This window comes from Piliocolobus tephrosceles, chromosome 9 (genome assembly GCF_002776525.5).
Source record: "Piliocolobus tephrosceles isolate RC106 chromosome 9, ASM277652v3, whole genome shotgun sequence".
NCBI classification, from domain to species: Eukaryota; Metazoa; Chordata; class Mammalia; order Primates; family Cercopithecidae; genus Piliocolobus; species Piliocolobus tephrosceles.
In genome coordinates, this window is record NC_045442.1 from 116,333,019 (window position 1) to 116,360,679 (window position 27,661).

The 27,661-nt window shown below is 43.9% G+C and overlaps 1 protein-coding gene across 1 annotated transcript in view; it reads right to left on the reverse strand.

Annotated features, from left to right (window-relative positions):
• Positions 1-15,622: 15,622 nt before the first annotated feature.
• Positions 15,623-27,661, reverse strand: part of MEIG1 (meiosis/spermiogenesis associated 1) — a 14,641-nt gene continuing 2,602 nt past the window's right edge. Inside the window, exons 2-3 of the mRNA XM_023223285.2 lie at positions 21,785-21,951; positions 15,623-15,971 (exon numbers count right to left, since the gene is read on the reverse strand). Coding sequence (XP_023079053.1) covers positions 15,843-15,971; positions 21,785-21,922 — 267 coding nt within the window. The 5' untranslated portion in view covers positions 21,923-21,951 and the 3' untranslated portion in view covers positions 15,623-15,842. The remainder of the gene's footprint in view (positions 15,972-21,784; positions 21,952-27,661) is intronic.

Sequence of the window (27,661 nt, forward strand, 5' to 3'; positions counted from 1 at the left end):
AATCCGGTCAAGTTGACACTCAGTATTAATAATAACATGAGGTTTCACTGTGTTGCCCAGTCTGGTCTCGAATTCCTGACCTCAGGTGTTCTGCCTGCCTCGGCCTCCCACAGTGCTGGGATTAGAGGCCCGAGCCACCGCGCCCAGCCTGAATGTTCTTTTGAGCACGTGTCACTTCCGAAAGAAAAACAAAAGTGTCTTTTTCCAGTTCTTTCTGGTAATAAATTCATCTTCCCTTTACTAGGGCTCTGTTAAAGTTTTAATAACAGAATTGTCTTTTGTTAGTAATGAGTAGAACAGATGATCTATTCATTTGCTTATTTACCCATCCATGCTAGAACGAGAGCACTAAGAGATACAAAGACATGGTAGGTTTCTGCCTCTGTGAGCTCCTAATCTGGTGGAAGGTATAAGAAAACAGACTTTTTCCGGGCGTGGTGGCTCACGCCTGTAATCCCAGCACTTTGGGAGGCCAAGGCAGGTGGATCACTTGAGGTCAGGAGTTTGAGACCAGCCTGGCCAACATGGTAAAATTCCATCTCTACTAAAAATACAAAAATTAGCCCAGTATAGTGGCGCACACCTGTAATCCTCGCTACTCGGGAGGCTGAGGCAGGAGAATCACTTGACCCTGGGAGGCAGAGGTTGCAGTGGCCAAGACTGCGCCACTGTACTCCAGCCTGGGCAACAGAGCAAGACTCTCAAAAAAAAATTATTTTGAGAGAGTAGACTTGGGACATTTTTATATATTGTGTGTAATATGGATATGACCTCTAAGAACGGGAGTGCCAACAGCCTACAAAGGTGAAATTGACTCTGAACTTTCCACTTTCCATGTACACAGGTGTTGTTTGGATTTGCAAGGCTGAGGAACTGACATCGTGGACAAAAAAACTATTCAGAACTTTCTTATAGGCAGTCCTGCAATCAAGGACCCAACCAATTATTTGCACTGGACTGGGTACCCTGGGACCAATGGGAAGCCACATTGCACATGCTAGAAAAAACACCAGATTAAAAAAAATGTACTAAGCCTTGATAGAGAAGAGCTTATTAGGGACTTTTTAGGAGCTGGCACAGCAGCAGCACTCCAAGGGGCTGAGTCTTATTTTCTTTTTCCTTTTTTAAGACACAGGGTCTTTTTCTGCCGCCCAGGCTGGAGTGTAGTAGTGCAATCACAGTTCACTGCAGCCTCCGACTCCTGGGCTGAAGGGATCCTCCTGCCTCAGCCTTCTTAGCAGCTAGGACTACAGGTGTACACCACCATGCCCAGTTAATTTTTATATTTTTTGTAGAGACAGTCTCACTATGTTGCCCAGGCTGGCCTTGAACTCCTGGCCTCAAGCAATCCTCCCACCTCGGCCTCCCAAAATGCTGGAATTATAGGCATGAGACACTACACATGGTCCCCGAGGCATTGCGTCTTAAATTCACGTTTCCTGATTTTAAAAAATACACATCGTCCGGCATGTTGGCTCATGCCTGTAATCCCTGCACTTTGGGTGGCTGAAGCAGGTGGATCATTTGAGGTCAGGAGTTCATGACTGGCCTGGCCAACATGGAGCAACCCTGTCTCTACTAAAAATACAAAAATTAGCCAGGCATGCTGGTGCCTGCCTGTAGTTCCAGCTACTCAGGAGGTTGAGGCATGAAATCACTTGAATCCAGGAGGAAGAGTTTGCAGTGAGCCGAGATTGTGCCACTGCACTCCAGCCGGGGTGACAGACTGAGACTCTGTCTCAAAAAAATAAATGAATAAAACTAAACATAAAAAATATACACCATCTTCCCCTTCCACCATCCATCCATTTCCAGCAGGAGGTCTGCAGAGAGTAGAGGAGAGTCCACCTGAGTCCCTTGCATTGAGCCAAGGCCTGCTAGTTGCAGATTGCTTCTGCCTGTGAGCCCTTAGCTGCCTCTGGCTTTCCTTTGCTCTGCTACTAATCTTGCTTATGATTGTGCTTTGATGCACTCTAGTGACCAACTCATCATGCTCTGCACATCTGGGGTCCCCAAGATGAGCCCTGGATTTGATAGTTTAAGAGGAGGGCTCACTGGACTTGTGGCTATGAAGTATTACAGTGAAAACATCCAAAGTAGATAAGCAGAAGGAGAAGGAGCATAGCATGAACTCCAGAGGAAACAAGACTCAAGGTTCCAAGAGTCCTGTCCCAGTGGAATCAGGCCATGCTCAGTTCCTTCTGAAGCAAGTTGTGACAACATGTGAAATGCTGTCTACCAGAAAAGCTTGTTAGAGACTCAGTGGTCAGGGTTTTTATTTGGGGCTGGTTACATAGGTACCCTCTGCCTAACATGTAAACAAAATTTCAGGCTCGCAGGAGAGTGACATAAATCAGATTGTTTGTACACATGTGTTAAGCGCTGTGAGCCACTCTTATCAGGAAAGGTGGGAACACTCCTGAGATCTCAGTTGCCCATTGCCAGTGGAGGGCCAGCCCTGCCAGCCCGCCTTTCTAAAGATAGCAATCTCGGCTCTACCCTGTTAATTCTTTCCTTTACCCTTGATATACTTTGGCTGTGTCCTCACCCAAATCTCATCTTGAATTGTAGCTCCCATAATTCCGATGTGTTGTGGGACGGACCCGGCGGGAGATAATTGAATCGTGGGGGCGGTTTCCGCCATACTGTTCTTGTGATAGTGAATAAGTCTTACAAGATCTGATGGTTTGATAAGGGGCTTCCACTTTTGCTTGGCTTTCATTCGGTCTTGTCTGCTGCCATGCAAGACGTGCTTTTCGCCTTTCACTGTGATTGTGAGGCCTCCCCAGCCATGTGAAACTGAGTCCATTAAACTCTTTTACTTTATAAATTATCCCGTCTCAGGTAGCTCTTTATTAGCAGCATGAAAAATGGACTAATGGAAAGCTCTTTTTGTTTTTGACAACCCATGTCTTCTGCCACTTGAGAAAGAACAAAACTACCTTCTGCTTGTTCTAAGACTCTATCTATTGCTAGTGCTCTAAATGTAACTAACTAGGCTGGGCATGGTGGCTCACACCTGTAATCCCAGCACTTTGGGAGGCCAAGGCAGGTGGATCAAATGAGGTCAGGAGTTTGAGACCAGCCTGGCCAACGTGGTGAAACCCCATCTCTACTAAAAATACAAAATTAGCTGGGCGTGGTGGTGCACACCTGTAATCCCAGCTACTCTGGAGGCTGAGGCAGGAGAATCGCTTGAACCTGGGAGGCAGAGGTTGCAGTGAGCCAAGATTATGCCATTAAACTCCAGCCTGGGTGACAAGAGTGAAATTCCATCTCAAAAATAAATAAATAAATTTAACTGATTAATGGAGCTACTATTACTTACCTGGTGCTACCCGTAAAAATTTTTGATAGTTGTTTTAAATAGGTTAGTAAATAGATTTCCTTCTACAGGTCCCTTCTGGCCCTGACATTTCTTGCACATCATCTATCTCAATATTTGATCTTGTAAAAACTGGACTTTGATCTCAGGTTCACGAAATTTTTCTACTGAGTATGTTATAATCCTATTATCAAAACCCAGCCTATCACGGGTGGACACTAAAATCAGGGTTGTCTTTACTGCAATAAAATAATCAGTTTGCCAACAGTCCTATAAGGGAATTATCATTATTATTTCAGTTTTAAAAATAAAATGCTGAGGTTTAGATAAGCTAAGCAACTTGCCCAAGGCCAGTCAAGCTGAAGTGGTGGTGCTGGCTTCACATCCAAACTTTTTTTTTTTGAGACAGTCTCATTCTGCCACCCACACTGGAGTGCCTGGGTGGTATGATCATGGCTCACTGCAGCCTTGACCTCCTAGGCTCAAGCAATCCTCCTGCCTCAGCCTCCCGAGTAGCTGGGACCACAGATGTGTGCCACCACACCCAGCTAATTTTTGTATCTTTCATAGAGACAGGGTTTTGCCATGTTGTTCAGGCTGGCCTGCAACTCCTGGGCTCAAGAAATCCACCTGCCTCAATCTGTCAACGTGTTGGGATTACAGGCGTGAGCAACCATGCCCATTTCTAAACTCTTTCTCTCTCTCTGGCCTCTACCACTCTGGTAGACTATGGGGTCTCCACGAATCCACAAAAATGAAGGTCATTAAATACTGGAAAATGGGGCTTTGAAGCCGTTTAACATAATATGCAAATTGTTCTGTGACAGACTTCCTGGGGCACCTTCCTAGACAAGATGGTAGGTGTACTAGTGTGTCCAGAATTGGTGGGTTATTCATCTTGCCGACTTCAAAAATGAAGCCACGGACCCTCACAGTGAGTGTTACAGTTCTTAAAGATGGTGTGTCTGGAGTTTGTTCCTTAAAATGTTCGGATGTGTCTGGAGTCTGTTCCTTCTGGTGGGTTCGAGGTCTCGCTGACTTCAAGAGTTAAGCTGCAGACCTTCGCAGTGAGTGTTACAGCTCTTAAATGTGGTGCATCTGGACTTGTTCCTCCCTCCCAATGGGTTTGTGGTTTTGCTGGCTTCAGGAGTGAAGCTGCAGACCTTTGTGGTGAGTGCTGGGGCTCAAAACGGTGGCACACACCCTAAGAGGGAGCAATGGCAAGATTTATTGCGAAGAGCCAAAGAACAAAGCTTCCACAGCCTCCAAGGCAACCCAAGCTGGTTGCTGCTGTTGGCTGTTGCTGGGTTGGGCAGCGTGCTTTTATTCTCTTATCTGACCCCACCCACATCCTGCTGATTGGTCCATTTTACAGAGAGCTGATTGGTCCATTTTGACAGAGTGCTGATTGGTGCATTTACAAACCTTTAACTAGACCCAGAGTGGCAGACAGAAAAGTTCTCCAAGTCCCCACTAGATTAGCTAGACACAGAGCACTGATTGGTGCGTTTACAAACCTTGAGCTAGACACAGAGTGCTGACTGGTGCATTTACAAACCTTGAGCTAGACACAGAGTGCTGATTGGTGCATATACAATCCTCCAGCTAGACATAAAAGTTCTCCAAGTCCCCACGCGACTCAGGAGCCCAGCTGGCTTCGCCTAATGCATCCTGCGCCAGGGCCTGGGGCAGAGCTGCCAGGCAGAGGTGCCCACCAGTCCTGTGGCACGCATCTGCACCCCTCAGCCCTTGGGCAGTCGATGGGATCAGGTGTCACGGAGCAGGGAGCTGTGCCAGTCAGAGAGGCTCAGGCCGCGTGGGAGGCCGCCAGGGGAGTGGTTGTGCTGCGGCATGGCGGGCTGCAGGTCCTGAACCCTTCCCCACGGGAAGGCGGCTGAGGCCTGAGGAGAATTCAAGTGTGGCGCTGGCGGGCGGCCGTGCTGGGGGACCTGGCTCACCCTCCACAGCTACTGGCCCAAGTGCTAAGCCCGTCACTGCCCAGGGCTAGCAGCGCGGGCCGGCTGCAGCGAGTGCGGGGCCTTCCTAGAGCGCCCACCCAGAACTTGCGCTGGCCCACAAGGGTGGCGCTCAGCCCCAGTTCCTGCCTGCACTTCTCCTTCCACATTTCCCTGCAAGCAGAGGGTGCCGGCTTCAGCATCAGCCAGCCCAGAGAGGGACCCCCACAGTATAGCAGTGGGCTGAAGGGCTCCTCAAGCGCAGCCAGAGTGGACTCCAAGGCCAAGGAGGCACAGAGAGCCTGCAAGGGCTGCTAGCACGTTGTCACCTCTCACTAGTTTCATAAAGTCTTGTGTCCTGGGGAGGCTGATCTAGTTCAGGCATTGCTGAAAGTAGTAGAGGTCTCAAATTTGTCGACACTTTGGTGATCTTCATAGAAGAAAAACTCAATCATTTTGATTTATAGAAACGAGCCAGAGAACCTGGTAAGTCCTATTGCAATTTATCCTTAATGTGCTGGCCAAGAGCCTCAACCACAGGCACTCATGATATATGATGAAGGCAATAAGATGTTGCTGAAGATGAATTGCCCAGCCACTCTTTGAGAGAAGCTTCCCTACAGGCATGCCTTAAAATGTTACTGTGTGTGGGGCCCGGCGCAGTGGCTCATGCCCGTAATCCCAGCACTCTGGGAGGACGAGGTGGGTGGATCACAACGTCAGGAAATCGAGACCATCCTGGCTAACAGGGTGAAACCCCGTCTCTACTAAAAATACAAAAAATTAGTTGGGCCCAGTGGTGGACACCTGTAGTCCCAGCTACTCAGGAGGCAGAGGCAGGAAATTGGCCTGAACCCGGGAGGCAGAGCTTGCGGTGAGCCGATATCCACCACTGCACTCCAGCCTGGGCAACAGAGCGAGACTCCGTCTCAAAAAAAAAAAAAAAAAAAAAAAGTTTTTGTGTGTTCCACGTACTTATCTGGGATCTAGGCTCATGGGTGGCAGCCAGGGGATGGCTTGATTTGGGCTCACCACTCTATAGAAAGCAGGAATCTAGGGTAATAGTTTTCAATCTCGATTGTTGTTTTTTTAACCATTTAAATAGCCTGGGGGAGATTTTGCTTTTGTTTATTAAAAATAAAACCAATGAATGTGTCCCACCCGCAGATATTGTGGTTTAACTGTAACGGGATGGAGCCTAGCCATTTGTGTTTTTTAAAAAGTTCCTTGTTAGAGTCCAGTGTGCAACTAGGTTTGAGAACCACTGATCTTTGGGGAATGTGTGGTTAAAGACCAATTACTGGCTTCTTGATGTGTGTCACCATGTGCAGTTTAAGGGCAGAAAACTCACTGGCTTCTGACACCGGAGCAAAAATTCTTCAGGAATGTTCATTCATTCCTGGTTTTGGACCAAAGCTTGACACTCTGGCCTTGTTGCTGCCTCAATCTGCAGTCTGAAACTGGCAACTGTGTGCGCCATTGGGAGTAAGAAAACCCATGACTGAAGCTGGGCACCAGTATCTGGTATGGAGCAGGACTGGGCTGCTTTCTTGGTAGGGAGGCTGTTGCCATTATGGACCACAGGCTGTGGGCCGAGTCCTACACCACAGCACAAACTGTCTACTAAGCCGAGCCCCACACCACAGCACAAATACATCTACTACAAGCAGCTGGCAGTGGGTGTAGCTGGTCCTGTCAGTAACATCATGAGCTGTAGTTACTAGAGACAAGCACTTTATAAAAGATGGCCACAAAGGCGCCATGAAGAAAGTTTATCTTCTGAGAAAGGTTGGCATGATGTGAAAATACCAGCTATGCCCATCATACCACATATTGGGAAAACCTTGGTCACAGGGACCCTATTTGGCATGTGATGGTCTTAAGGGTCATGTTTTTGAAGCAGGACTTGCTGCAGAAAGATGATGTGGCATTTAAAACCTTCAAGATAATTACTGGGAACTGTTCCAGGAAAAAACTGCCTGAGCAGCTTCCTTGGAATGGATCTTATCTGTAACCAAAATGTGGTTCATGGCCAAAAAATGGAAGCCCATGATTGAAGCTATGTTGAATTCAAGACTAAGGATAGTTATTTGCCCCATCTGATCTGTGTAGGTGTCCTTCTTATTGCTGCTTTAATAAATGAGCACAAACCAAGTAGTGGAAAATGACATTACTTTATTCTGTTACATTCCGGAGACCAGAAGTCTGAAATGGGTCTTATTTGGTAAAAACAAGGTGTGGTTTCTTCTGGAGAGTCTAGGCAGAGAATCTGTTTCCCTGTCCTTTCCAGATTCAAGAGGCTTTCTGCTTTCTCCAGTGTGGCTCCTTCCTCGCATCACTCAGATATCGGCTTTCATGATCACATCACTTTCTCTAACTCTGTCTCACCCAGTGCCCTCTTGGGAGAACCCTTATGATTACAGTGAATCCACCCTGAAAATTCAGTATAATCTCTGCATCTCAAGATATTTAACCTAATTACGTCTGTAAGATTTCTTTTGTCACACAAGGTAATGTATTCACAGGTTCCAGGGATGAAGACGTGGACATCTTTGGGGGGTTATTATTATTCTGCCTATTACAGTGGGTTTAGTATCATCAGATTTAGAAGACCTCTTATGATCAGCACCTATAGGTCTGCTGTCTTAGTCTGTTACTTAGTTTGTCGCTATGACAGAATACCTGAGACGGGATAATGTATAAACAATAGAAGTTTATTTGGCTCATGCTTCTGGAGGCTGGGAAGTCCAAGAGCATGGCACTGGAATCTGGTGAGGGCTTTTGTGCTGCATCTGATCCCATGAAGGAAGGCAGGGGTCAAGAGAGCACAATAGCATGAGCAAGAAGGGACTGAAGTCTTTTGTTTTGTTTTGTTTTTTTTTTGAGATGGAGTCTTGCTCTGTCACCAGGCTGGAGTGCAGTGGCACAATCTCAGCTCACTGCAACCTCCACCTCCTGGGTTCAATCAATTATCCTGCCTCAGGCTCCTGAGAAACTGGAATTATAGGCACTCACCACCATGTCTGACTAATTTTCACTAATTTCATAGTGAAACAGGGTTTCACTATGTTTGCCAGGCTGGTCTCGTGATCCTCCCACCTCAGGCTCCCAAAGTGCTGGGATGACAGGCGTGAGCCACCATGCCCAGCCTGAACTCCCTTTTTTTTTTTTTTTTTGAGACAAAGTCTTGCTCTTGTCCCCCAGGCTGGAGTGCAATGGTGCAATCTCAGCTCACTGCAAACTCCGCCTCCCGAGTTCAAGTGATTCTCCTGCCTCAGCCTCCCAAGTAGTTGGGATTACAGGTGTCTTCTACCACGCTGGGCTAATTTTTGTATTTTTAGTAGAGACGGGTTTCACTATATTGGCCAGGCTGATCTTGAACTCCTGACCTCAGGTGATCCGCCCACCTCGGCCTCCCAAAGTGCTGGGATTACAGGTGTGAGCCACTGCTCCCCAGCCTGAACTCACTTTTATAACAAGCTCACTCCCATGATAACAAACCCACTCTCACAATAATGACATTTATTGCCTCCTATTAGTCTCTTCCTCTCAACACTGTTACCCTGGGGGTTAAGTTTCCAATATATGAACTTTGGGGGACACATTTAAAACATAACATCTGCCAAATCAGGAAGAAGATGATAAAAATCATGACCAGAGAGACCTGAGAGAAGTGGTAAATAAGGCAATTCCAGACTGTATTGGGAAGGGCATAAAAGCAGCTTGCTAATCTACATACCCTTTCTAAGATGTGTTCAGGCAGTTGAAGAGCCATGAGTTTGATTTGAAAAAACTAATGGAGTTTCAGGGTGAAGACAGTGGTTCTGGAAAATGGGAGCTAAAGTTGAATGAATTGACAGATATGAGCCCCTATCCAAAAATCGATTTAGGCCGGGTGCAGTGGCTCATGCCATAATTGCAGCACTTTGGGAGGCCAGGGTGAGTGGATCGCTTGAGTTCATAGCAGAACCCCGTAGTTACAAAAAATGCAAAAAAAATTAGCTGGGCCTGATGGCGTGTGCCTTTAGTCCCATCTCCTTGGGAGGCTGAGGTGGGAGTGTAGTGGGACAATCAGAGATGGGAGAGACTGAGCAGAGTTCAGGAGAGCCCTTCATTATTAAGGTGATCACTGGCTCAGTAGGACTAGGGTCCAGAAAGTCTGAGCACCAAAGAAAGCAGCCACCTTTTAAGCAGTCGGTGGCGGAGCTACGTGATGCAGGAAGCGTACTTACAGAAGCCAGAACAAAGGCAGTTGATCAGTCTTTTATATTTATCTATACTACATATTCTACATCCCTGGGAAACCATGTTTCTGTATCAACTTTGTAACTTTGCAGCCATGCTAGGGACATAAAGCAGGAACTCAGCCTCAAGGAATGTGAAACTAGTGAGAACAGATAAGGTTCCCCCAGCACAGAAGGAAAAACAGAAGTTAGTATTCTTCTCTAATTTAGACTATGGGGGCACTACATTCTACTAAGCCCTGAGGGGAGAGTTAATTTTCTGGCTTTACATATTGTAAAAGTAATTAATTTCCTCTTCATCCCCCCACTTTGGTGTGCGCCATAAATGTAGACTAATAAAGAGCATCACAATCGTTTATCTCGTCCGGTGTTGGCACATATTCTTCCTGGGGGACTGGTTGGTATTTTTGTAGTGCCATCATTTTGGTGGTGGTTCGGTCCACTATTGTTTTAATAGTAGACAGGAGGCTTCTGATGAGAAGAGGTAAAAGACAAGGCAGTATTCGACATTCTCCAATTACAGCTACAAAACAAATTATCAAAGTTTTAAAGCCTCCAAACCATGAGAACCATCCTCCAAAAAGTGACTTTGGGTTCCACCTGTGCTAAGTTTGGACTGGTACATGGGCTAACGTCTGCATTCTGGCAGTAATTTCCATAACAGCTCTTTCATTATAATCGATCTGTAAGCAACAGTTGGTCAAATTAAGCTTGCCACAAACTCCTTCTTCTGAGGCTAGAAGTTTAAAGCTAGCCTGTTTTAGTATATAGCATCTCTCATTTGAGTAGCTTGTATGGCTAACAGATCCAAGGCTCGGGCTGTCTCATTGACTGTGATTTCTAGTACTGATTGCAATCTTATAGTTCGGTTTAACATGTAAATAGGGGTGCAGTAGGCTGGGCGTGGTGACTCACTACTGTAATCCCAGCACTTTGGGAGGCTGAGGCAGGCGGATCACAAGGTCAGGAGATCGAGACCCTTTTGGCTAACACAGTGAAACCCCGTCTCTACTAAAAATACAACAAATTAGCGGGGCTTGGTGGTGAGCACCTGTAGTCCCAGCTACTTGGGAGGCTGAAGCAGGAGAATGACATGAACCCGGGAGGCGGGGCTTGCAGTGAGCCAAGATGGCGCCACTGCACTCCAGCCTGGGCGACAGAGCCAGACTCCATCTCAAAAAAAAAAAAAAAAAAAAAAAAAAATTGGGGTGTAGTATCCTTATGATCCATCTTGGGCTCATGTAGCAGGCCTATAGTATTTGATAATTCCTTTAGGAGGACATTCATTATATTTCCAGTTACCTCTTTTAATGTCCTTCTTTATGTTTGTGTTTATCTGTTTTACAGTACTTATCTGAGTAAAGATGTTTCTTCTAGACCTTTTTCTTTTTTCATTATAGAACCGGTAACTTAAATCTTCCTCTTGTTTCAGTGGGAGCAAGAAGAAAGACCGTCTTCCTGTTCCTAACACAGGCTGTGGTCCACTTCTTGGGCAATAGTTGATAGGCTTTTGTCCTACAGATTCAGTATAACCTTGCTGGTGCTCTCCAAACATTTGGAGCGTCTAGTTGATACCACCATTGATCTAGCGCTGGAAACTGAGAGAGAGGGTTAAAATCTGGTACAGAGGAATTGTCTATGAAGCTTCTCCACTGTGTCTTGTTCTACTACTCTTGAAAATATTGTTGACCTAGATAGGTTGTATCTCTTACTGGAGTCTGAAAGTCTTTTCCCCATCGTGCTTTGCAGTATCTTCCAATGATAGGGGTTTTTAATAGCCAGACACTAGGGTTTGCATTGAACTTTGTAACAAATTCTGGTATGATAAAATTATCTTGTGGTATTCGTTTTCTAGCCTCCCAGGGCAATTGATCACCTATACTGGTACCTCCACATACATAAAATGAAGTGACTCCAAAATTAGTAGCAATACTTTTAGCTAGCTGAGCAAATAGGGTCTCAGTGACATTGGTGGAATTTGAACTTTTGGCCCCTTGGGGTTAAAATGTTTACTGAGGGACTTGAAAAATCTGAACTCTGACATTGGACTGACTTGAATTTTAGCTTGTTAAGTCTTTTTAATAATGATCAATGAACACCTAGGACTCCTCTTCCTCGGTTAAAGTTTAGCTTTCCTTGATGTCCTTTAGTCCAAAAAGGCACATTTAACTTTAATATGGTTAGATTAAGGGGGGTTGCATGTTTTAATTGCACAACCAAGTTTTGCTTCTTGACTGGCAAGCAGAGCCACTTTCCTTCTATATAGGTGTTGGTTGAACTCATGTATGGTCTATGGAATGTTACAATCAGGACATTCTCTTTCTGGTTCTCCTATCATGATCTTAGCAGCCTTACTGCTGACTCTTTTGTGTCTTAAGTTCTTGCAGACTTCTCCTAGATTGTTTAGGTTGCTGTGGTGTGCAGCCTGACAGGCATCAAAATATATAGAAACAGATCCTTTATGTGAATAAGGGAATACCTGTGTTTTGCTTGTGAGTTTCCTAGTTCTAACGTCTTTAGGATTGGCATATGAGGGTTACAAAGGTTTCCTTATTTGAATTTCAAACCAGAAGTTATAGAGCAGGAGGCCTGGATCATAACAGGCTTGAGGTTGCCTATTTCCTGGGTCACAGACAGAAGAAGCTGGTTTGATTATAAATGCATGTCCTCAGGGGAGCTTCTCTACACTCATAATAAGTTTGATATAACAGAGTCTTAGTTATATTTTCCCTAGACTAAGCTTCTATCATGCAGTGATGGCAACTGTCTTGGTTTCCTTGGATAGCTGTTAGCATTTTTACTACTAATACAATCAGGTTTAGACTATGCACAGGCATCCTCCTGGGTAGCAGGTTTGACAGCAATTGCAAAGGTAACATGACAGTAAAACAATTATTACAAGCAAAAGAATAACTACACTGACAAATTCTATCCACATGTACTTATCTGGCACCAGCTTCCTCAGGCTTCAGCCGTGCATAGACTAGTCAGCTTCTGGTTGTGTGACTAGGGCATGGCTTGGTGTTTCCTCAAACTTCAGCCATGTGTGGACAGACCAGCCTCCAGTATGGTCGAAGCAGGGCAGTCATCCTTTTCTGACACACCTTGGTCTTTCTGCAAGATCAGTCAAGTTGGATTTTCTGGATCTTGCTGACTTGTCCATCTGTTTTGGACTGAGGCTGCAGGTTTCAGGCAGCGGTGACGGACCCAAGGTGTAATAATACCTGCAACTTTAACAGCTGTAGGAGTAGAAATGATCACAATATGGGTGCCATTTCATAAGGGCCCGGAGGGTGGTAGGATTCCAGCGTTTAACTTATACGGAGTCCCTCGGTTGAAAGGGATGTATTGCATCTGTAAGGCTAACAGGTATTTTTTCTTTTACCCACCTTTGTACTTCTTGCATTACCTCACCTAATGCTTGCATTTGTGTTTAGGATCAGTTCTCCAATTTCCTTTAAATTTTCTTTTACCTAAGATAAAAGTGGGGGTGGTCGGCCATATACTATTTCATAGGGTGAATACCTGGTTAATTTAGTAGGGGTACACCTGACTCGGAGAAGGACCATGAGCAATACCTGATCCTACCATAAATGAGTCTCTTGGCCAAACTTCTTCAACAGTTGTTTCAGTGTCCGATACATCTTTTCAACTTTTCCAGAACTTCATGGGTGATAGGCTGTATGCAGTTTCTATTTAATCTTTAACATATGTGTTAGTTGCTCTATTACTCCTGCCACAAAAGCTGGTCCATTGTCCGAGTCTAAAGTTAGAGGCAGTCCAAATCTAAGAATAATGTTTTTTAATAATATCCTGGTTACTTCTCGTGCCTTTTCTGTCCTGGTGGGGAATGCCTCGACCTACCCGGAAAAGGTGCAGACAAACACTAACACGTACCCATAGCCTCCAGCCCGAGGCAATTCGGTCAAGTCTACAAATAGGTTTTCACATGGCACTGCTCCTGTTTCCTGAATTCCTGGGGGCCCGAGTAGGCCCTTGCCCTAGGTTATTCTGGGTGCAAGTAACACAGTGCTCGCAGCCGGCTCCAGGCACTTAGGCGTGGCAGACAGAAATACCGCCCTACGAGAATTTCTAAAGCTGTCTTCCCCATGTGTGTTCCTTGGTGAAACTGCTTTAAAAATCGGGGGCAATGGCTTCTGGAATGGCAAGCCTCCTATCTGAAAACTTGCACCAGCCTCCTTTTTGATAACTCCCGTTTTCCTGAGTGAACCACGCTTTCTCATTGGATGAGTAGTTAGGAGTCTCTGCAAGGGGAGGCTCTAATAAGGGCATAGCATAAATCTCTTCTTTCTTTGTTATTTGTGCCCTTGCAGCCCTTTTTGCTTCCTTGTCTACTTTTCTGTTTCCTGTAGCCTCATCACTTTCTCCTGTTTGATGTCCTTTACAGTGGATGATTGCTACTTCCTTTGGAGCCTATACAGCCTCTAGGAGCTGCTCTATTTCCTTTTTGTTCTTTATTTCTTTTTCTTCAGTAGTTAACAGTGCTCTTTCTTTGCAAATGGCTTCATGAGCATGCAAGGTGGCAAAAGCATATCCTGAGTCAGTATAGATATTCACTGACTTCCCTTTGCTAGAAGTAGCACTGTTGTGAGAGTTGTTAGTTCTGCCTTCTCCGCTGAGGTTCCTACCGGTAGGGGGCGGGCCTTGGCCACTGAGCTTAATGTGACTGCTGCATATCAGGCCTTTCTGATACCTTCGGATATGAAACTACTTCCATCAGTGAAGTACTTTATGTCCGGCTCCTTTAGGGGCTGGTCTTTTTGGTCTTGCCGGCTTGAAAGTACTTCATCTACTGTTTCTACACGGCAGTGATACCGTGGGGCACTCAACGGGGGCTTCCCGTGCTCTGCATATTCTATCGGCAGCAGTGTGGCCGATTTAGGGTGTTCGCAGTCTCTAAGGTGATGTGTGGATTTTCACATAGGAGCCCTTGGTATCTCAGCATTCTAGGGTTAGAGAGCCAACGGTGTTCTCTCTGTTCCGTCAAGGTGACAACTGTATGGGGCACCCGAATTATTAACTTCTGTCCAGAAGTGAGCTTGTTAGCATCCTCAGCTAACAGAGCAGTGGCAGCCATGGCCTTGAAACAGGGCAGCCATCCTGCGGCCACCAAGTCCAGTTATTGGGACAGATATGTTACAGGTCGCTAGCATGACACTAACGTTTGCACCAAGACTCCTGTGGCCATCCTCTTTCTTTCATGAACGTAGAGGGTCAAAGGGCTTTCTCATGTCTGGCAGTCCTAGTGCTGGCGCCTAGGTTAAGGCCTTCTTGATTTCTTTGAAAGCCATATCCGGTTCCTTTTCCCAAAGGAGGAGCTCCTTTTCCCCTGCTTTCGTCGCGGCATATCAAGGTTTTGCTAGGAGCCAGTACTTTGGGATCCACATGCGGCAGAAACCAGCAGACCATAGGAATTCCTGGACTTGCCGCCCTGTGTCTGGCAGAGGAATGCTACAGACAGTCTCTTTTCTCTCCTGCCTAAGCTCACACGCCCTTGGGAGATGTAAAAGCCAAGATATCAGACTCCTTGGCTACAGATCTGTGCCTTTTCCTTAGATACTTTATAGCCAGCTTTCCACAGCCCTCAAAGGAGGCTCTTCATTCCTTGGATACATTCTTTTCTGATGGGTGTGGCTAGCAATGAATTATCTATGTATTGCATTAAGACACATCTGTCACTAGGTGGCGTGAAAGCCTTTAAGTCTGAGGCTAGTGCTTCTTCAAAGATAGTTGGGGAGTTTTTAAATCTTTGGGGAAGTCGTAGTCCAGGTATAGTGAGATGGGCCTCACTCAAAAGCAAAAATGTCTCCGCTTACAGGGGCTAATCTGATGCAGAAGAATGCATCTTTAATGTCCAAGCACGTGAACCAAGCAGCACTAGCAGGTATTTGTCCAACCAGCAGCACTAGCAGGAATTTGTTTTATTGTTTTTTTTTCCTCATGCCTCATCCTGAGGCATGAGAATCACGTGCACCCGGGAGGCAAAGGTTGCAGTTAACCGAGATTGCACCCCTGCACTCCAGCCTGGGCAACAGAGCGAGACTCTGTCTCAAAACAAAACAAAATGGACAAAAAGAGCAGGACCAAGAAAGTACAACTTTAATGCATTTGCAGCCAGTTCTTAGAACAGGACAAGGTGATTAACAGATACTAATTCTCATGGCTTTTGTGTTTCACAAAATAATAAACTGAAGATTGCATTTTGAATTATTCCATAAAATGACAAACATTTACACGATGTAGAAGGAAATGATGAATTCTTAAAGTATAATTGACAAGTAATACAAAGAAGACAGGCTAGTAAGCATAAATTTTCACTTTGTGGACTTCCTTGTCATCACATTCCCTCTGTTTGTTGTAGTAATAGAATGTATTGTCCCTTCTCTGAAGTTTCTTCACATATCCTGTCTCTGGCCAACGATCTACCTGCACACCAAGAACCAGAGTACAAATGTTACAGTGCAGGGCTGATTTTTATCTCATATTTTACTGTCAAATAGTTAAAAAGTATGACTTACACCAACAAAGTATAAGATTAGATTTTAAAATGCTTCAGCTTTTAAAGTATTATACCCACAAGACACATCTTACATTGCAGCCTGATGCTGTAAGAAAACTAATTCAGGCCCAGTGCAGTAGCTCATGCCTGTAATCCCAGCACTCTGGGAGGCTGACGCAGGCGGATCAGTTGAGGTCAGGAGTTCAAGACCAATCTGGCCAACATGGTGAAACCCTGTCTCCACTAAAAATACAAAAATTAGCCGGTGTGGTGGTATGTGCCTACAATCCCAGCTACTCAGGGGGCTAAGGCAGTAGAATCGTTTGGACTCTGGAGGCAGAGGTTGCAGTGACCCTAGTGTCGCCCTGCACTCCAGCCTGGGCGACAGAGCAAGACCCTGTCTCAAAAAACAACAACAAAAAAAGATGACTAATCCAGTGCTTTTCTCTAGAGCCCAATTTCTAGGTTTATTTCATTTTACTTTATTTTGGAGACAGAGTCTTGCTACATTGCCCAGGCTGGCCTCGACCTGCTGGAGTCAAGTGATCCTCCAAGCTCGGCCTCCCAAGTGCTGGAATTACAGGCCTGAGCCACTGCACCCAGCTTCAATTTATAGATTTAAATTTCAATACTGTGGCCAAGATAAGAGAAAACATTCAAAGTAATCTAAAGTTCATTTCTCTTATGTTTACAAAAGATTTCAGACATTCTAACTTCTAAAATTAATACCACAGGAAGAAATTAAGGGTAAGCCCAGGCTCCATTTTGAAAGCGCTGCCTGCTGATTGTTGATGACTACACAGTGAATAAAGCAAGCAAGTCAAGAACTATCCAAAGGTGTATATGCATTTCCTTCTGCCCCAATTTCAAGTTCACCTTGAAATTCATTTTTTTTTTTTTTTTTTTTTGAAACAGGGTCTCACTCTTGTCTCCCAGGCTGGAGTGCAGTGGTGCAATCATAGCTAACTACAGCCTCATCCTCCTGGGCTCAGGGGATCCTCCAGCCTCTGCCTCCTGAGTAGTTAGAACTATAGCTTTGCACTATTATGCCCAGATAAGTTTTCTATTTTTTTTTTTGTAGAGACAGGGTGTCACTGTGTTGCCCAGGCTGGTCTCAAACTCCTAGCCTCAAGCAATCCTCCCACCTTGGCCTCCCAAAATGTCAGAAAGCTTTTTTTATTTCTCCTACCATTCTTTATTATTATTATTATTATTATTATTATTATTACATGTTGCCCAGGTTGGTCTCAAACTCCTGGGCTCAAGTGATCCTCCTGTCTCAGCTTTCCAAATTGTTGGGATTATAGGCGTGAGCCACTGTCCCCAGCCATCTCCTACCATTCCTTCTTGTATACCACATTAGTTTGCTTACTCTATCATTTGGCTTGATCTAATCTGGAGATCTGTCTCCCCACTTCCTCTTCAATGTCATCCTTTCCTGGGCAGGTTAATGTATTTTGCTACTGTCAAATATGTTCCTTTCAGATTTCGTGAGATGCACTTGATCATGACCAAAACCTCATTATCTGGGTTGTAGAAAACCAAATCCCGCTCTTCAACACCGTCTATACAGGCAGCCCTGCACCTTTTCTGTTCCCCATGAATAAATCTCAGCTTTCAGTAGGAAGAGGAGATGAATATACCATCTGTGTCCACAAGTCTTTTATTTTCTAATAACACATCTTCATTTTTTGTGTCGTCTCATTTACTTATGAATTAGCGAGAATAGGTAACAGCATCTCTGAGAAGCCTTGGCAGGTGCTCTGACATTCATTACAGAAAACCAGCAGTCCTTTTCACCACTGAGGCCAGGCCTGCCTGTGTGGCTTCCAATACCTTTGGCAGGGAAAGGAGGTGTTCTCAAGACTCCATTACAGCCCTCTTCCCCCCGGTGTCAGGAGCAGGTTCTCTGAAAACCGTCTGATCCAGTGAGAAAACAGTACAACCACCGCCTCTTCTGAACATCTGCAGCTAAGCTATTTTATATGGGATAATCCTTAGGACAGTTAAGTGGGTCCTATGCTTGTTGACTTCTAGACATTTTTCCTTTTGATGCCCCTTGGCATCTCTGAACTTTTTTTTCTTCTTGACTTTCAACTTGATCATTTTCATTTGATCTGGGAAACCTTCTCGCCTGTGGTGAAATGGAATGAGATCCTCAAGTTCAAGGACTTTCTCCCCAGGAGGGAAGGTCAGCAAGCACTTTACCACCAGGTAACAAGAAACAACTTATCTCAAACCCTCAAACCACTGCCCACTGGGAGAAACATCCCACCCAAAGCAGACTTCAGCCACCATCCTATGGATCCCTGAAGACCCCTGCAAATGCCTCTGGGGACACGAAGCCCTCTCTGGGGACAGTCCCTGGAAGGAAGTGATTTTGTTTTCCTCTAAATCTCTGTGCTGCTTTTGGTTAAGGCACATATACTTTGATTTGTGTAAGGTTTTATTGTTCTTGTTACTTATTTTAGACTCTAAGATGATGAGATTAAAAAAGTTATAATTTACTAACACTTGTTCCTTCCGTCAACAATTTTTTTGTGGGGGAATCTCGCTCTGTCGCCCAGGCTGGAGTGCAGTGGCATGATCTTAGCTTACTGCAACCTCCGCCTCCCAGGTTCAAGTGATTCTCCTGCCTCAGCCTCCCTAGTAGCTGGGATTACAGGTGTGCACCACCATGCCCGGCTAATTTTTTTGTATTTTTTAGTAGAGACAGGGTTTCACCATGTTGGCCAGGCTAGTCTCTTAACTCCTGACTGCAGGCGATCTGCCTGCCTCTGCCTCCCAAGGTGCTGGGATTACAGGCGTGAGCCACTGTGCCCGGCCCAACAAATTATGAGCACTATAATGTCAGGCACTTCAAACATGTGATTACATTTAATTCTTGTGACAATTTTCTTTTCTTTCTTTTTTTTGAGACGGTGTCCTGCTCTCTCACCCAGGCTGGTGTGCAGTGATGTGATCACAGCTCACTGCAGCCTCCATCTCCTGCACTCAAGCAGTCCTCCTGCCTGAGCCTCCCAGTAGCCGAGACTACAGAGACACTCCACCATGCCTGGCTAATTAAAAAATTTTTTGTAGAGATGGGGTCTGTGTTGCTCAGGTTGGTCTCGAAAACCTGGCCTCAAGCAGTCCTTCAGCCTCAGCTTCCCAAAGCACTGGGCTTAGAGGCGTAAGCCAGCAAACCTGGCCACCTATCAGTCTGAGGCCTGTATATCTTTAGGGGCATCCCAATCTTAAGGCAGGGTATGAAGCTTATTTATTGATTGATTTATTTATTTATTGAGACAGAGTTTCACTCTTGTTGCCCAGGCTGGAGTGCAATGGTGTGATCTCAGCTCACTACAACCTCCACCTCCTGGTTTCAAGCAATTCTCCTGCCTCAGCCTCCCGAGTAGCTAGGATTACAGGCACACACCACCATGCCTGGCTAATGTTGTATTTTTAGTAGAGATGGGGTTTCTCCATGTTGGTCAGGTTGGTCTAAAACTCCCAACCCCAGATGATCCACCTGCCTCGGCCTCCCAAAGTGCTGGGATTACAGGTGTGAGCCACCATGCCCGGCCCAAAGCTTATTTTAAACAGCATAACAATGATAATGCTTCTGTTTTATCTATTTAAAGGCCTTAGATGATACAGTAATGAAAATTATCGTTGGCAATGGGGATAGAGGATAATGGTTGAGAAGACAGATATAGGGAAGGCACAGTAATCTCTCTTCACTTGATCAGTATTTTGAATTTTATTGTTAACCCCAATAATGTCTGCTATTTTAACGTCTGTTAAAGAGGCAATAACATTTTAGTTCTGTATTGCCTCCATTATTTTTCCTACGTACTTTTTAATTTTTAATTTAATTAATTAATGTATTTATTTGAGAGGGAATCTCACTTTGTTGCCCAGGCTGGAGTGCAATGGTGTGATCTTGGCTCACTGCAACCTCCACCTCCCAGGCTGAAGTGATTCTCCTGCCTCAGCCTCCTGAGTAGCTGGGACTACAGGTGCCTGCCACCATGCCCAGCTAATTTTTGCATTTTTAGTAGAGATGGGGTTTTACCATGTTGGCCAGGTTGGTCTCGAACTCCTGACCTCAAGTGATCTGCCTACCTCAGCCTCCCAAAGTGCTGGGATTTCAGGTGTGAGCCACCGCTCCCAGCTTCCTATGTACTTTTAAAGGAATTTTTAAGTACAGGTCATAGAATAAAAGAAAAAGAAACAAGAGCTTATAGTGATTTGCAAAACCTATGCATTAGTCTCTGAAAAATGATGAGTTAGTAAAAAATAATGAAAAATAAACTGTTAATAAACACTGTTATAATCCCAAATCTAAAAATTAAAATATATTTATGAATACGATGTCATATTTTACAATACAGTTGACTCTTGACCAACGCAAGTTTGAACTTGGGGAGTCCATTTATACATGGATTTTTTCAAAAAATATGTTGACTTTGTTTTGAGATTTGCAACGATTAGAAAAATTTTGCAAACCACACAGACTAGAAATATAAAAAAAAAACTTAAGAAAAAGGTTTGTCATTAATGCATAAAATCTATTAAGATATTAGCATATTTCTGGGTTGATCAATTGTTTACCACATGGGCAAGTCCTTCTGTTAACACTAGGTTACTAGTAGTTGTTTTGGGGAGTCAAAAGTTATACACACATTTTTGACAGCATGAAGCACTGAACCCCCAGTCCCTGTGTTCAGGGGTGAACTGAATTTGTAAACAACATGTTTCTTAAGAGTCACTTGAACTCGGGAGGCGGAGGTGGCAGTGAGCCGAGATTGTGCCAGTGCACTCCAGCCTGGGAGAAAAAATAAAAAAGTGTCTTAGTAGTCAACAGAATAAATAAGTTAAGAAGAACCACACAGTATAAACGGGAGCCAAATCTAGACTTTGGTCTAGCCTTCTTAAAGGAAAGCTAGATCTCTACTCTCTCAGAAAAGTCTGGAATATACTACCAAAGTCACCAGTTGTTTCAACACTTTTGTTTATAAGGTATAATCGCCACAAACAAACAAACAAACAAACAAAAAAACAATTTTAATGTCTTTCTAAATTCATGGTTAAAATAAAAAGTAAAAGGAGGGAAATAATAGTTATCCCACAAACTGATTATCTGATAATAAAATCACCTGAGTGAGGAAAAAAGATTCTTTTTTTGTGGTCTACCATAAAAGATTCATTTAGCAGAGCACAGCTGCTCAATAAAACATAGAAAATTCTGAATGTGCCCAGCTGAATGACCACCTCTTCCCTCACTCTGCCTGCAAATCATTCTTCTGGGCCTCTCCCCCTTAATAAGATGAGAGAGTCTGGCTGGGCGTCATGGCTATTGCCTGTAATCCCAGCACTCTGGGAGGCTGAGGCGCGTGGATCACTTGAAGTCAGGAGTTCAAGACTAGCCTGGCCAACATGGCAAAATCCCATCTCTACAAAAATACAAAAATTAGCTAGGCATGGTGGCACACACCTGTGATCCCAGCTACTTGGGAGGCTGAGGCAGGAGAATCCCTTGAACCTGAGAGGTGGAGTAAGCCAAGATTGCGTCACTGCACTCCAGCCTGGGTGACAGAATGAGACTCTGTCTCAAAAAATAGAATAAAATAAAATAAAAATAAATGAGAGAGTTGGAGTAGAATTCCCTTCAGTTATTCTCTGGTTGTTCATAAAATACTTTTCAGCATCTGAGAAACGCACTTCTAGTTGAGGTTTGTAGAGGCATAAATCTTACCACAGAAACTTGTTTCACTTGTTTATATTCGGTTTCATCCCGATATCCCGCTTGTTGAAATCTGTACAGATTTTCTATCTCTTCTGACCATTTTTTGGCACGACTTATTGATTTTGGTTTTACGTCAGAACTAGCCATGGTTACGGAGGCCTTATTACCAAGAATATCTGAAAGATGTTACAACAACATTAATAGATAATGTAATAATGACAATTTTGAAATTCCCTTTAAGAATAAACAAAACTGGCCGGGCGCAGTGGCTCAAGCCTATAATCCCAGCACTTTGGGAGGCCGAGACGGGCGGATCACGAGGTCAGGAGATCGAGACCATCCTGGCTAATACGGTGAAACCCCGTCTCTACTAAAAAAATACAAAAAACTAGCCGGGCAAGGAGGCGGGCGCCTGTAGTCCCGGCTACTTGGGAGGCTGAGACAGAGAATGGCGTAAACCCGGGAGGTGGAGCTTGCAGTGAGCTGAGATCTGGCCACTGCACTCCAGCCCGGGCGGCAGAGCAAGACTCCGTCTCAAAAAAAAAAAAAAAAAAAAAAGAATAAACAAAACTAACACTTAAAAATCATACTTAAACAAGTTGAGAATCCCATTAAATATATTAGTTTTTAAACACACAATTCCAAGATTAAGAAGGATTCATGTTCTATTTTGTGGGGATAAAACTGTAACAAACAAACAAAAAACCCCAAGTACTTGAAAGACACATAAAAGTCTATTTATTTCTTTATCAATAAAATTACAGTCAGAGTTGGAGTTACGGAGTGATGTTTTAAAAGCTGTATACAAATACTGGAGTTCCAGGTAATAGTCTGCACATTTCTGAAAACATGCTCAATAGATTGTCAAAATATCCACCACCGTTCCATTTACCTATGTTCAAAACTGCATCTCTCTCTCTCTCTCTCTCTCTCAATAAGGGAATGTAAGATCCATCTTCTCACTGTCTTCCCTTTCTTGTTTCGGGGAGAGAATGGTTTATTCCTTTTTTTTTTTTTTTTTTTTTTTTGAGACCTTATCTCGCTCTGTCGCCCAGGCTGGAGTGCAGTGGTGTGACCTCAGCTCACTGCAAGCTCTGCCTCCCGGGTTCACGCCATTCTCCTGCCTCAGCCTCCCAAGTAGCTAGGACTACAGGCATCCGCCACCGTGCCTGGCTAATTTTTTGTATTTTTAGTAAAGACGGGGTTTCACCGTGTTAGCTAGGATGGTCTCGATCTTCTGACCTTGTGACCTGCTCCGCCTCGGCCTCCCAAAGTGCTCGGATTACAGGCGTGAACCACCGCGCCCGGCCATACCTGATTTTTTGAGGAACCAATGTGAGAAGACGGACTAACAGACTCCATACACACAGTGTGGCTGTGGTGGTGCTGAGATCATGGATTTAAAAACAGTGTAGGAGGTCACTAATAGTCTTGGAAAGTCAGATATATGGTTTTAGTTCATGTAATCGTCTATTCACCAAATTTCCATAGCAAGTTTTTCAAAGGCATAATCTTGTACTTGTTTTCTCAGCTACTTATTTTATTAACAAAATATATCAGTCATTTAACTGAAATAAAGTGTCCAGAATTTTCACTATGATTCCTTGAATCCATTCTTCTATTAAAATATATTTCTATTGGCTGAAACACATTACAGTCAGATCCTGTAAATAAATTAATATTTTTTGAATTTTTTTCAGTCACAATGACAAATGCTCATTATGTTAAAAAGGTCAAGAAATACATTAAAGTATAACAAGGAAAGGCTGGACATGGTGGCTCAGGCCTGTAATACTAGCACTTTGGGAGACTGAGGTCAGGAGACCTGAGGTCAGGAGTTCAAGACCAGCCTGGCCAACATGGTGAAATCCCGTCTCTACTAAGAATGCAAAATTAGCCAGGCATGGTGGCACAGGCCTGTAATCTCAGCTACTTGGGAGGCTGAGTCAGGAGAATCGCTTGCACCTGGGAGGTGGAGGTTGCAGTGAGCTGAGATCGTACCATTGTACTCCAGCCTGGGCAACATGAGCAAAACTCCTGCTCAAAAAAGAAAAAAAAAAATTAACTGGGTGTGGTGGAAGCTGCCTGCAATCCTTGCTACTTGGGAGGCTGAGGTTTGAGAATTGCTTGAAACCCAGGAGGTGGAGGTTGCAGGGAGCCAAGACTGCGCCATTGCACTCCAGCCTGGGTGACAGACTGAGACTCTGGCTCAAAAAAAAAAAAAAAAAAAAAAGTGTGTATATATATATATAAAGGAAAAGTCAAAATAAGCATCACATCAGTTAGAAATATCCATCCTTCATACTAGGTAAAAATCATGCTAAATATATGATTAATTAACATAGACTTAAAAGTTTTATTTAAAAAGATCTTATAATAAATGCTTTTACAAGACATAAATTTAGCTTTACTTGGATTTAATAGGTGAAAAACAGGAAATGGAAATAAAATGGACAGATTTGCTGAATTTCAGACAAATATTTCTTCAATATGAAAGATGTAGCCTAAATGTTCCCTTAGTGGTTAGTAAAAAAAGATAATGAAGACTGTTAGGAGGCTAAGTCACAAGCACCAATGGACTCTTTTCTATGAAAACCAAGAAAGTTGGTCTAATGCTCTTCCTATTTAGATTTGTGTTGAATAACTTAACATTCTAAAGATTATAGTGTTTATGTTGTTTTTTTTTTTTTTTTTTTTTTTTTTGAGACATAGTCTCGCTCTGTCACCAGGCTGTAGTGCAGTGGCGTGAACTCTACTCACTGCAGCCTTTGCCTCCCAGGTTCAAGTGGTTCTCCCGCCTTAGCCTCCTGAGAGGCTGGGACTACAGGCACGCGCCACCATGCCCAGCTGATTTTTGTATTTTTAGTAGATGAGGTTTCACCCTTTTGGCCAGGATGGTCTCGATCTCTTGATCTCGTGATACACCCACCTTGGCCTCCAAAAATGCTGGGATTACAGGCATGAGCCACCGCGCTGGGCCCACTGCATTCTGAAATCATAATTCCCAGAGTTGTTTGATCTTAGCTCCAGATTTAAATGAATCTAAATGAAGGCATGAGTCACACAGTTCTTACCCTGATAAAAGAAATTATTTCAGTAGCATTTGTATTGTTGTTTGCATTTTTTCCAATGTGCATACTAACATGTACATTGATGAGATCAAAGAAAATCAGAGTTTTGTCAGTATGTTGACTTCTTAAAAACTTTTGATCTTTAGTTATTGACTTAGGCTCAGACCTATGTTGCATTTTAAGGCAATTCTATTTTTCTTTTTTTTTTTTTTTGAGATGGAGTCTCACTGCATTGCCCAGGCTGGAGTGCAGTGGTGTTATCTTGGCTCACTGTGGCCTCCTGGGTTCAAGCGATTCTCCTGCCTCAGCCTCCTGAATAGCCGGGACTAAAGATGTGTACCACCCCACCCAGCTAATTTATATATATATTTTTTCTTCTTTCTTTTTCTTTTCTTTTTTTTTTTCTTTTGAGACGTTATCTCGTTCTGTTGCCCAGGCTGGAGTGCAGTGGTGTGATTTCGGCTCACTGCAAGCTCTGCCTCCCAGATTCACACCATTCTCCTGCCTCAGTCTCCCAAGTAGCTGGGACTACAGGCGCCCGCTACCATGCCTGGCTAATTTTTTGTATTTTTAGTAGAGATGGGGTTTCACCGTGTTAGCCAGGATGGTCTCGATCTCCTGACCTCGTGATCCGCCCACCTTGGCCTCCCAAAGTGCTGGGATTACAGGCATGAGCCATCACGCCCGGCCACATTTTTATATGTTTAGTAGAGATGCATTTCACCATGTTTCGCAGGCTGGTCTCGAACTCCTGGCTTCAAGTGACTCGTGTACCTCAGCCTCCCACAGTGCTGCGATTACAGGCGTAAGCCACCGCACGCGGTCCAGTTTTATAGTATTATACGAATTTATGTAAAATTTGGAACACTTGGCAAAACATTAAATAAGCCATGCTTCAGAGAAACCTTTGTCCTTTAATGCCATTCATTCTAGTGGGAAGTTCGCTACTCCACTGTTGCACAATATACTAGCAATATACCAGCTATGACAAAGAGGTGAATTGGACATGTGATACAGCCCAAGAATCCATTCATATATATAATATGATATATTACACAGCAATATAGATATGTTACACAGGAAAAAGGTTCTAAGAAATATTAAAGAAAAAAGTTAGGCCAGGCGTGGTGGCTCACACTTGTAATCCTAGCGCTTTGGGAGGCTGAGGAGGGTGCATCACCTGAGGTCGGAAGTTGGAGACCACCCCGACCAACATGCAGAAACCCCATCTCTACGAAAAATACAAAATTAGCTGGGTGTGGTGGCGCAAGCCTGTAATCCCAGCTAATCAGGAGGCTGAGGTAGGAGAATTGCTTGAACCTGGGAGGCAGAGGTTGCAGAGAGCCCAGATCGTGCCATTGCACTCCAGCCTGGGCAACAAAAGTGAAACTCTGTCTAAAAAAAAAAAAAGTTAGTGAACTCACTGTATTAAAATACTTTCAGGACAGGAACAGACTGGCTCATGCCTGTAATCTCGGCACTCTGGGAGGCCGAGGTGGGTGGATCACAAGGTCAGGAGTTCAAGACCAGCCTGGCCAATATGGTGAAACCCCGTGTCTACTAAAAATAATTAGCCGGGCATGGTAGGTAGCGGGCATCTGTAGTACCAGCTACTGGGGAGGCTGAGGCAGAAAACTGCTTGAACCCAGGAGGTGGAGGTTGCAGTGAGCCGAGATGGTGCCACTGCACTCCAGCCTGGGTGACAGAGTGAGACTGTCTGAAAAATAAATAAATAAATAAATAAATAAATAAATAAATAAATAAATAAAAACAAAAACCCTTTCAAAATTAGTCATTTTTTTAGATGAATTTAGTGACTGTATTACTTACAGGACTTTTACAGATGAAGCACATGCAGTGATACAATCTGAATCTTTGTCTTATCCAAGCCCTCTTTGCTTTAGGCTTGACTTTTTGCTCATATTCATTCAAAACGTACTTTCTCGAATGCCATCTATGTAACCTTTTGTTACTTTCAGCTCAGAAAATTACAGCAACTATACATAAATATGCTACATTTAATAGATGAGCAGAAAATATGCTGTATTCAATTGGACTTTGGGGAAAATCACCACTTTTCTCAGTAGAAGTAGACATCTTCCGGTTATTATTAAGCATTTCAAAATTTTATTTTCCCAAAATACTTAAAGAGAATATGAATGTAAATTTCACCATAATAGGAGCTCTAGTGACTACCATAACTATGCTATATAAGTGGTGGTGGTGGAAATTCTTTTTTTTTTTTTTTTGGCCTTTCATTTTATTAAAAACACAAAATGAAACTAAAATTAGGAAAGATCAACTTACAATTCCTTGACAGATTTTTCAATAATTCTAGGAAATTCAGTGGCGGTACTAATTCTGCTGGCACTCAGCACCTGCAGACTGAGTGGTTTCTGTACTGGCAGTTGTGCCAAAAAAAGATTTGATAAAAAATACATTCAACGGCTGGATGCAGTGGCTCACACCTGTAACCCCAGCTCTTTCTGAGACCGAGGAGGGAGGATCATTTGAGTCCAAGAGTTCAAGACCAGCCTGGGCAACATAGTGAGACCCTGTCTCTACAAAAAATAAAATTAGCTGGGTGTGGTGTCCCATGCCTGTAGTCTCAGCTATTGGGGATGCTAAGGTGGGAGGATTGTTTGAGCCCCCAAGGTTGAGGCCACAGTCAGCTGTGATGGAGTCACTGCACTCCAGCCTGGGAGACGAGTGAGACCCTGCCTCAAGAAAAAAATAATTTAAAATTAAATAAAAATAAACATTTGGGCCAGGCGCGGTGGCTCATGCCTGTAATCCCAGCATTTTGGGAAGCCGA